Source organism: Penaeus monodon, chromosome 16 (assembly GCF_015228065.2).
Source record: "Penaeus monodon isolate SGIC_2016 chromosome 16, NSTDA_Pmon_1, whole genome shotgun sequence".
Lineage (NCBI taxonomy): Eukaryota > Metazoa > Arthropoda > Malacostraca > Decapoda > Penaeidae > Penaeus > Penaeus monodon.
This window is the reverse complement of record NC_051401.1, coordinates 14,451,256-14,463,128: the sequence shown is the minus strand read 5'-3', so window position 1 is coordinate 14,463,128 and position 11,873 is coordinate 14,451,256. Positions and strand designations below refer to the sequence as shown.

Here is an 11,873-nt window from a genome sequence, read left to right as displayed (position 1 = left end):
ATATATTATTTATAATTTATATTATATATATATATATATATATATATATTAAAATTTATATATATATATATATATATATATATAATATATATATATATTATATATGTTTGTGTGTGTGTTTGTGTTGTGTGTGTGTGTGTGTGTGTGTTGTGTGTGTGTGTGTGTGTGTGTTGTGTTTGTGTGTGTGTGTGTGTGTGTGTGTGTGTGTGTGTGTGTGTGTGTGTAAAAGTTTATGGTGTGTATATATACAAAAAGATATTTCCCACCTGAATGCAACCATTGTTGAGAATGTTCCGTGAAAATTCTGAATGTTCCCCAGACCCGTCCAACAATGTTTAGTCACTTTTTATTCATGACAAAGTGTGGTTTTGTTTTGACACAGACTATAATATAATTACATTTTTTGTTATGTATATCAATTATCTTTCACTCTTCAACATGAATATTTACAGCAGACCAGTTTAAATTCTAGTTCTCTTTTTGTTATCACCCCAACACACAAATAGATAAACCTTGATGCAATTAGGTATTCTGATTAAGATATTTGCTATTGCAATGTAGCCTTTTGCAAACTCCATTCATAATTTCTGTAATAAATTTAATTGTGTGGGTATTATTTTTTTTCCTTCTTTTTTATGCAGATATTGGTTATTTCATAAACTTCCTCCCCCTCGAGTTTATCACTATAAAGTCATAATATTGTAGTAGTCCTTTTGTTATACTGTGGATTTAGGTTTTGATATATTGAGGTAAATGTTGATGTGGATGTCTATGTAGACAGGTATGTAGGTGACTGCTTATGGACATTAATTTATGCAAGGTTATTTGTGGATGTTTGTTCATGCATTGTAGATATGGTATGTAAATTTATGTATTCAACAGTTCATTAACGTTATACATGAAATGCAGTGATTACTAATAAGGCAGAATTGCCAAATTTATAAATTTTATCTGACCATGTAATGCTTTCAGAGATTAGTATGGTGATCAGTAATGTGGAATGAGGAAGATAAAAGCAGTTTGGGAGGCACAAGTAAATCACCTTGCCAGCCCCAGGTAGTCGCATTCCAGTACCAAAGAGCAAGTATGTAGTTTGATAAGAAATAGTATATGTATATATATAGAAGATAGAAAACTTGTGTGCTGTCCTAAATATAGATATGTATCCCTGATTCTGTTACTTGATGAGGGGATTGAAATAAATTTGTTTAAACTAACCTCTTGTTCTTTTATTTGATTTTGTGTTCCTATATTAGGTTAATGATATGGCGTAACCTGAATTACTTCCATATTGTGTTAAACTGCACATGATGTTTTGTGAGAAGTTGCACTCTTTGACCAAGAGTTTTGTGTGTTTATGAATGCTGTGGTTGCTTTTGTGTGTTATTATTATTATTATTATTATTTTTTTTTTATAAAATTGGTATTGTTGTTTTTTTCTGATTTTCTGTTATTATGTATCCATCTTTGATTGATTGATTATTTAATTTGGTTGCTGCCTTTTCATGAATTTCTTTGCTGCACCAGTTTCTTCTGTTACAGAAAAGAAATTATCTCGAATTTCTTTATGTCCTCAAAAACGTTTGTAAATATCATGTACTTACCTTAGACATGAGATATTTCAAGAAAATTAAATAAGATATTACTTATTGTAATATAAGAAAATTGTATATTTGTGTGTCATGTACATTTTGAATATGTCCTGTATTTAATGATAGGAGTCTGAGTTGTAAATAAGATTAAAGCCCTGCACCCTCATACCTTCCAGAACTGGGAATTTGGATTGTCAAGAAAAATCCTTGTAGCCATTATGTTTGCTAGCTTTTTCATTGCCAGTGCATTGATGGCAACAGTAGGCAGTATACATATATTCTGGTCAACCAGGGACCTCTTCCCCACACTCCCTATTTGTCCTGGATAAGACTAGACTAACCATTATACCCTAGCTGTGTCCTTGTCAGTTGTCCTGCTCCTTCAAGCACGAGAGAGCAAGCCACAACACTCAATGAGTGCTTTCAAAGGGAAACATGCTCTCAAGATATGTAAATGTACAAACAAATGTTCTCTAACATGAACTGGCATCTAAAGCTTAAAATGCTTATTATTGCTTAATAGGTCTGCTATGGGGACAGATACAGAATGTGCCTTCTTCAGAACTAAGCACAGAAGTAAGAAAACTTTCAAATGCTGTCACAATAGTAACTGTTTTAGTTGCTTATCTTTCATGATCCTAAAACAAAGATGTCTAGAAAGAAATGTCTCCCAAGTAAAGAATATAGGGTTGCAGTGTGATTTGTCAACCTTCATTTGTTTCATTTCTCTCCTGAACTGACTAGTGCTGAACCGGGTCATCTAAACCAAGAAAATAAAATGAAGATATGAACAATAGTGTATAGAATAAAACTTTTTATTCATGAAGAAAATGGTTGACCACAAACAACTATCAACATATTAGCTTCTTTGGTGAAGATCTGCCCTCAGATACATGGTATTCAAGTGAATCAAAAGTGATTCAGTGAGTAGTCTTCAAGACAACATAACCCCTTTGGCATTCCTTCATCTTAGCTACTGGAAAACTATCATGTTTATATAGCCTTTCCTTGTAAGCAAGATAAATAATTTTCAGAAATTTTATGATATGGTGAATAATATGGATTTAAATGAAATTATAGACTTTGTAGAAAAGGTGAAGGAAGTCTGAATGTTCTTGCAAAGTACTAGAAAAAGTAGAACACAGTCCTTTATCGGTGTAATATTTCAGATACCAGTTTACAATTCTTTTACATCAAAGCAACTAGCATGTCACTTATTCAAGCATAACAGAGAAGACTTAATAGATGCTATCATTACCACTTGCACTGTGTAGCAAATTCATTATATGAAATGCAACATTTTAATTGCTGCATCACCATACTTTATCAGTCAATATATAACTTAAATAGATTGTAATAGTTCTTGAGAAAAATGGCATGTAAGAGTAGAAAATCTGTGTTTGAAATATAGTTTCATTTTAATTTTATACCCTTATTGATATAACTGCCTCCATCATTTCTATGAAAATACAAAAATGTAACTAAAAAGGAAATAGACATTTGCATGTGGTTTATTTTTTGTCACCCAAAAGAGAAAAGGAGAAATGAGAGTGTACACTTGAAAATCCTTATTGTTGATTGCATTGCTCTCCCCAGGTTACCAACACCAATCACAAGGGGCTCTGGTCTGGTTGGTCGCTTGCCACATCCTTCACCAACAAGGCATCTTGCTCCAATAAGGTCAAGCTTTCCACCTCTGAGTGCTAGTCCATCAGAACTGGGAATGGGTACAGAAATTTTGTTTCATTGTTCAGTGTCCTGATATTGGTTAATTACTATGTTATTTTCTGTTAATACTTTTGAAAAATATTTAAAGAGAAAAGTGGGTATAAGGTATGATTATTATTTTTTTCCTTTCTCTCTCTCATTTTCTATTCCTTCATGGCAGATCCCCCAAAGACAAATAAACCCTTAGGTCCCCCAAGAAGCAGAGGCTCTCGTGGAGTTTCTCGTGGCGGGTCCAGGACCGCAACAGCAGCCTCCAGGATGAGCAGGGGATCAGGATCTTCAGGGTCGAGCAGAAAAGACTCGGATACAGTTGATGAGGATGGGTAGGTTTATCAGATTATTTGTGTTATTTTTATAAATGTTATTATTATTGAATTTAATACGTAAGATTTAAAACATTTTTGGGGGGGTTCTTAAAAGTTATGAAGCCAGAGAGTTGATGATTATCTTCATAGCATTATTTGTCTTTTTCTTCTTTTCTTTCTCTGGGACATTTTCTTCCTTCTCCTCCTCCTTCTCTTCCTCCTCCTCCTCCCTTTCTTTCTCTTCTTCTTCTCTTCTTCTTCTTTTTCTTCTTCTTCTTCTTCTTCTTCTTCTTCTTCTTCTTCTTCTTCTTCTTCTTCTTCTTCTTCTTCTTCTTCTTCTTCTTCTTCTTCTTCTTCTTTTCTTCTTTCCTTCACCTCCTTCTCACCTTTTTTTTTTTATTTTTTTTTTTATTTTTTTTTAATTAATTTATTTATTTTTTTTATTTATTTACTCTTCTCTCTTGTCCACTCCCTCCTTGCCCATCCCTCTTCCCTTTTCTCTCTTCTCCCTGTCCTTTCTACTTTCCCTGCCAGGTCCTGGTTGTGTTAATATGAAGATGGGAAATGGAGAGTTCTTTGTGTGAGACTGAATGCTCAGTGAGAGGTTGTATTTCATATCACCAGAGCCATCAAAGCTCTAGAGAGAGCCTACTTAGAGTAAGTGCCAGGTCTTGGCAGGTTAGGGCTAGTCAGTTGTCTTATTCGTACTCCTCTTTTCTCCTCTCTCCTTCCCCTTCCCTTACTGTTTCCTCCTCTCCTTGCCCCACCATGTATCCTTTTCTTTCTCCTCCTTCATGTTTTCCTATCCATTACCCCATCTTCAATTTCATCATCATAACCAGTCCTCTTCCTCCTTTTTCTTGTTCTAACTGCCCCCTTTCCCCAGTCTTTCTTTTGCTGACTTTTAAAGTTAACCCTACTGTTCCTTTTATAACAGTACCAAAACCCCAAAGTTAAACCCTCCTCGCAAGCCAACCTCAAGAGCCTACGGATCCGTGCGCGCAAGGATACGTGTACGTGGTGGACGTCCTATGATGCAAGGTTTTGCCAATGTTGGTTCTGTGTTTGATGAAGCAAAGTCAGAAGTGTTACATCCACAGATCATCAAAATGGCTAGAAGATCAGGGCAGCTCAATCTTTCCAACAGAGGAATGCATGAAGGTATGAGTTTGTGATTCCTTTATTTTGAACAGAAGAATGATAATACTCAAGATAGTGTTATTGTTATTTTTGGTTTAATGAAGAATTGTTCTATAATTGTTGAGTCTAGCTAGTTTACTTCTTTGAATTCCTTATTTTGTGTGATTTCAGTGTTATTTTTTTTTTTTTTGTCTTTTTTCAGTGCCTGATAAAGTGTATCACATTCATGAGATGGATGCTGATGAAGCCAAGAAGATGATGATGGGTATGAGCATGGATAATACTGATGATGATCGCTGGTGGGAACAAACAGATCTCACCCGTCTGTATCTCTCCTCTAATTGTCTCTCATCTATATCTCCCAAGATAAGCAACCTCATGTCTCTCCAAGTTCTTGATGTGAGTTTGTGCATAAGCAAATTTAGGTTTAAGCATATGGTAAGAGGAAATAAATGTGGTAAGAGGAAATTATGGGAACAGTTTGGCAACTGTTTTGGTGTTAATTTTAAGGTGGTTCACTTAAGCTGAAATTTAGAAGTTGGGATTCTAAACAAGTTGATTACTGTATTACATTAAAAGATTAGAAAATTGAGGATTAAGAACAACTTTGAAGGGCTGCAGTTCAAAAACAAGTACTGTCAGAGCCATAAAATCCCATAGCTATGTAAAATGGAAGAACATAAAGCTCTATTGCCATCCAAAATTCAGGTTTTGCCTCACCATAGGTTGTATAGGTAAAGGGGGTACTGTATGTTTATTTATATGTTATATGCTGGATACTTATAATATAAAAAACTGATTTTTTTTCTTTTTTTCTCTTATTTTCTTTGATGTTATGGACTTTCATGCAGCTGGTACTGATTGTTATATTGCCTGTTTCTATTTTTTGTCTTCCTCTCTAGTACCCATTTATATATCCAAAGGACTTGGAATCTTTCTACTGTTTTAAATTCATTTATGTATTTGCCCTTGCAATTTTTCTGTAATCTTGTATGCATTTCATCAAGACCAGTCTATATCATTCGGACTTTTGAGTTGGCAATAACTTAGATGAAACATTGCAAGGACATATTTAAGATTTAATAATTATTAGGCATCATTTGCTTATTTCCAGTTGTCAGACAATTGTTTGACCTCCCTCCCTTCAACTATTGGTGAACTGACCTGCCTTCATCGCTTGAACCTAAGCCACAATCGTCTTGAAGAATTGCCAGCTGGACTTTTCCTTATATCAGATTTAAGGTCGCTGCAGCTGGATCACAACCAGTTGTCATCTCTCTCCAATGACCTGGGAAATCTCACAGTGTTGGAATATTTGGTAATTATCTTAACCTGTTTTCAAGGGTTTTGAGTGTATGATTTACTCTCAGATTTACATGTTTTATGCATACATGACTTCCTGGAAAGTATTTGAACCTACATGACCTAGATTAGGCACATAAAGATCCGAGCTATACCACTCAAGCCTCAGAAAGTTTAGATAATATTTTTTAACTGATTTTTTTGCAGGATGTTTCACACAATGTTCTGACAGAGCTACCTTCAAGTATAGGATACATGCAGCGTCTCTCAAAGTTTAATGCCTCAAATAATAAGTTACAAGAGCTTCCATATGAAATTGGAGATTGTTTTGGTTAGTAACCTCAATTTTTACATGTTAAGAGGTATATCCTGTATGTATCAGTGTTTCTTCTCTTGTGAACTTAATGAGAAGTCCTTTTTCATGCTGTGATTGTGCTACAGGTGCTGTTTGTGGGTTTTTGTTGATATTGTTATCAGTAATGGTTACTTTTTAGTTTTGTGTATTGAGTCATTTGAGGAAATATATATCATTACCATTATCATGATTGTGTGATAATATGTATCCTCCCTCTTGCTTCATAAAAGTCTTTTATGTTAATTATCTGAAAACATTTAAGATATAAGATGATGTAATAAGTAAGGCTTATGATTATTTGTTGTGTATTTTGTATTTCTTGTGTGGGATAACTTATTTTTCATTTATATGTGCATTCCTGGTAAATGACAGATTTTTAAAAATCATCATTTTCTCTTAGGTCTGAATCAACTTGATCTAAACCAGAATGAGCTGAAAAGCCTTCCAGATTCCATTGGTAACTTGCAGAAATTAGAGCAACTCTACCTCCGCTACAACTCGATCCAAATTCTCCCTCCTTTACATAACTGTGCATCATTAAAGGAGCTGCATCTTGGTTTCAATTTCATTAAGGTTAGCTATTGACTACACATCTGTTGCTACAGTAATATGGTTGAGCATGAATAAGGAATTTGGTGTATTTTTTTATTTTTGATATTTTATAGTGGATTGCATATATATTTTATATGTAATCAGGTAATAACATTTATAATATATAGATAAAAAGATTTTGTAATATTAATGTACTTTCCATTTACAGGAGATAGAGGCAGAACAGCTAAATCATTTGACTGGGATAAGTGTGTTAGACCTACGAGACAATCAGATCGATGATTTACCTGATCAGATAACATTGCTTCAGGGGCTTGAGCGGCTTGATATTACTAATAACAACCTGGTCTACGTAAGTAGGGCTTTTAATATTGGGTTAAGTTTAATGACAGTATCAAGTTCAACAAAAATAAAGTAATACAGGGTATGTAGGTGAGACTTCATTTGCAGTTTAGACTGTCATTTTAGAGTACCAAATATATATGGAGTTTAAAATGAAGTTTCTAACTGCTTAGATAATATACCAATGAACTGGGAACTTGGTAATTCAGTTTTAACTACTAAGTGATATTAAAGAAAATATTTTAAACATCAAATAGTAGAAATTCGGTGTCCAAAATATTTCATCTTCATTTCAGTTTAGTCATTACTGGAATTCTTTTTTTTTTTTTTTTCTCTTTCTCTCTGTAGCCTTCCCTACCATATTGGCCTTCTTCCCCATTTAAAGTCCATGCCATTGGATGGTAATCCCATGAGACTGATTCGACGTGATATTATCCAACGTGGAACAATGCAGCTCTTGAAGTACTTACGCTCAAGAGTCTCAGCTCCTGTCAATACATTCCCTGGTAAGAGATTATGTTACCAAAGCAAATATTGTTGATAATATAGACATTATCATGTTAAGATCATGTTTTGTGTGTAGTTTTATCCAGAGCATGTCCGTGTCAGTGGAAATCAACATGTATTATATATTTTTTGATAGATCTTAAAAAGATTTTAGTTAAGATAGACATTATATATTTTATAAAGCAAGAAATATATAAAGCCTTGCTAAAATCTTATTAATTATTTAATTTGTGTAGACAGTAACTATGGTATCAACAGTCTAAATAAAAGCATATTTTCTTATTTTTATCAGGTTTTGAAAATACACCTGTTGACACAAACCTGATAATGGGAGAAAAAGCAATTCCAGACAAGTACCAGATGAGGACTACTCAGACAATGGCATACAATGAAAAAACTGCAGAAATTCCAGATAAACTGATTGAAAATGCAGCAGAAGCAGGAGTGAGAACAGTTGATCTCAGTAAAAATATCCTGTCTCAGGTTCCAGAAAAGTAAGTTTGTTGGTTAATTGGAAATGAAAAAGGAAGTTCACCATATTCTGTGACTATTTAGTAATTTTTATATTGTATATTTTGTTTAAGTGTAAGATAAAGAAAAGTGTCAGAAAAAAATAATTAACATTTTACTTTTCTAGTTAAACTACTATTACTATCAGTGATACTATTAATTATTATTTTGCTGCTACTACTACAACTGCTACCACCACCTCCACCACCTCTTCTACCTCCACCACCTCCTCCACCTGCACCTCCACCACCTCCACCAAAATACCACCACCACCACCTCCTCTATCACCACCAACACCACCTCCTCCACCTCTTCCACCTCTTCCTCCTCCTCCACCTGCACCCCACGTCCACCACCATCCCCTCCACCACCTCCACCAAAACTACCACCACCACCACCACCACTACAACTATTATTACTACTACTACTACTACTTACTACTACAACCACTACTGATAATACTACTACTGCTTACTACTACAACCTCTGCTACTACTACTACTACTTCTACTACTACTTCTACATCTACTACTACTATTACTACTACTACTACTACTACTACTATTATAGCTACTACTAATACTGCTGTTGTTACTACTACTACTACTACTACTTACCACTTATTTCTACTTACTGCTGCTACTTACATCACGACCACTACTACTTTTACTAAATACTTCTACACAATACTACTGCTACTTCTACTTCCACTTCTGCTTCTACTACTATACATCTGTTATTAATATTACTGACTACTAGTATTACTACTACTACTGTTACAAATACTACCACTACTACTCCAATTATAACTACTATTGCTACTAATCATGCTACTTCTGTTACTACTTTTACTAATGCTTCTACTGCAGCTAATGCTAAAAGTATTACTGTTACTACTACCACAACTACTTTTACTACTATGGACGATTACTACAACTACAACTAATTACTACTGTTGTTACTATGGGTACTATACTTATTTACAACTTATTACTATACTTCTTATTACTTATTCCTACTTACTACTGCTAGTTAAATCCACCATCACTACTACTACTAAATACTTCTGCAAAAATAATACTGCTTCCACTTCTACTGCTACTACTAGTACTACTATTAATACTAATAGTACCATTGCTACTACTACTACTGCTACCACACCATCACCACTACCACTACTACTATACTATGCTACTCACTACTTCCACTGCTGCTTCTTACTACTACTGCTACTATTGCTAATAATTACTACTGGCTACTATTACTTACTACTAAAACTACTACTGCTAATACTTACTATTTACTACTACTGCACCTATTACTTACACTACTATACTGTTGCAGCTTCTGGTACTACTACTTACTACTATTAACTATTATTATTATTACTAACTTCTACTGTTAATACTACTACTTAGTCAACTTACTTCTACTTACTACTTAGTCCTACTTATACTTATTACTACCACCCACCACTACTACAACTACTATTAAATACTATTTCTACTTCTGCTAAATGCTTTTACATATTACTATTATTTTTATTACTGCTATATTTCTACTACTACTACTACTACTACTACAGCTACCACAAAATACTGCTACTACTACTACTACTACTACTACTACTACTACTACTATTACTATACCACTTCTACTACTACTAAATACTGATGGGATAAGAAGTTATACAAATACTGTCACTACTAAGATGATAGTAATAGTAGTGAAACTATATCAAAGTTGATATGATAATAGATTTATTAAAAAAAGAAGCATTTACTCAGGGATCAAGTAATGCCTTTCAAAAAGTCACTGAGCTTGTTTTTGATGAAGTTACTTTCTAAATTACAGTCGGTATTATTGTAATTGTTATTATTATCATTGTTATGATGATTATTATTATCATTATTTATTATTATTATTATTATTGATCATTGAATTATTATTATTATTATTTTTTATTATTTTTTTTTTTTTCCAGACTGGAGATGTTATCACGTCATGTATCAGAAGTTATGCTGGGCATGAATAAGCTAACATCAATCCCAGCATTCTTTGGGACATTCAGCGGTTACAGTTCTTAGATGTACAAGGAAACCAACTTACTGATTTACCCACAGATCTTGCACAATGCCTGTATCTACGTGAAATCAAAAATTTCTGCAAATTTGGTACAAGTTCATTGTTTACCTGTTTGAGAATTGAAAACTTACTACTTTATCCACTCATTAAGTAATAAGAAAATATTGCCAGCATGGTTATAAGTATTGTGAAATAGATTAAAGTAGGTCTTCAGTATTAGGACAGATAAAAGAAATTATCAATATTTATTTCAGATTTGAACAGTGCCAGCTGTGTCTATGAAATGGCACAGCTTGAAATTTTATTTGCTGGGGACAACAAAAAATTTCTTCTATTTATGTTGAAGGTCTCTCAAAGTTGAAACGAATTTCAACTCTGGACCTCCACAACAACAACATAGATTTTGTCCCACCTCTGCTTGGAAACATGACACAGCTAAGGTTTGTTGTGGAATGATTATAGTATGGCTTCCTTTTATTGTAACATTATAATTCTGTAGTTTAAGTAGCTAAAATTACTTGCAAGTTGAGTAATTTTTTAAAATGAGTTTTATTATAACAGGGGTTGCAGATATTACAATTTCTTTAAAGTAATTAAAAGATAAAGAAAATAAGTCAGAAAAAATATAATTACTTTTAGAACTCTGCAACTAGAAGGAAATGCATTCAGGGTACCAAGGACTGCCATTTTAGCTAAAGGAACTCGAGAGATCTGGACTACTTGCGAACAAGAATTGTTGATCAGTGAATCTGTTAAAGATGTAAAGCAACATATATGTGGTACATTGTAAAGGATATTCTCAAACTTTAAACTATTGACCTCAGTAATGAAACATATTCTCTGAATAATACTAGTTTGCTATATGTAGGGAGAAGTATAAAGGACCAGTTTATTCTATAATAGAAGTGATATAATAATATAAATTCAAATCCATCCGCATGCTCATGTCTGTATGTGTAAGTATCTGTAAGTAAACATAATCTTTCCCCTAGGCATACCTTTTTAAGGAGCCCAGTGACCCTTCAGGAAATGGACAAGAAGCAGTCCAAACCAATTGTTTTATAGTACGTGATACTGAATGTATTTATGCTTGTTGAGCAAGCAAGTTATGCATTCATTGAGAGGAGAAATTTGTGATAACTAGCTTACTGATTTAATTCAGAGAGGATGAAAGATGAAGGGCTGAAAGTTATTTTAAAAAGATTTCAGGTGGTGGAACCTTGCACAAGCACTTGCTTTGTCATTTAAATGTGTATTTGCATGTTTAGTAATGTGTATACACTTGTGTTTCCATACTTTTCATAGGTACCAAGATTAACTACAGCTTTAAATAATTCTATTTTATTTTTAATATTTGATACTGCTGAAATTTGCTGTTACTGTACATACTACCAAAGAGGTTATAGGAAAAATCTTAAATATGTGGATTATTCTTTACAAAAGTATGATATAAAT

General features: G+C 33.6%; 1 protein-coding gene across 1 annotated transcript; it reads left to right on the top strand.

The window, feature by feature from the left end:
• Positions 1 to 3,092: 3,092 nt before the first annotated feature.
• Positions 3,093 to 11,483, top strand: LOC119582944 (leucine-rich repeat-containing protein 40-like). The gene is made up of 14 exons (XM_037931457.1): positions 3,093 to 3,319; positions 3,481 to 3,643; positions 4,563 to 4,786; positions 4,968 to 5,164; positions 5,880 to 6,083; positions 6,275 to 6,398; positions 6,823 to 6,995; positions 7,183 to 7,388; positions 7,665 to 7,822; positions 8,116 to 8,317; positions 10,318 to 10,406; positions 10,741 to 10,858; positions 11,058 to 11,204; positions 11,411 to 11,483. The coding sequence occupies exons 1-14, from the start codon at positions 3,097 to 3,099 to the stop codon at positions 11,481 to 11,483; spliced, it is 2,301 nt and encodes a 766-aa protein (XP_037787385.1). The 5' UTR covers positions 3,093 to 3,096.
• The last annotated feature ends 390 nt before the right edge of the window (positions 11,484 to 11,873 follow it).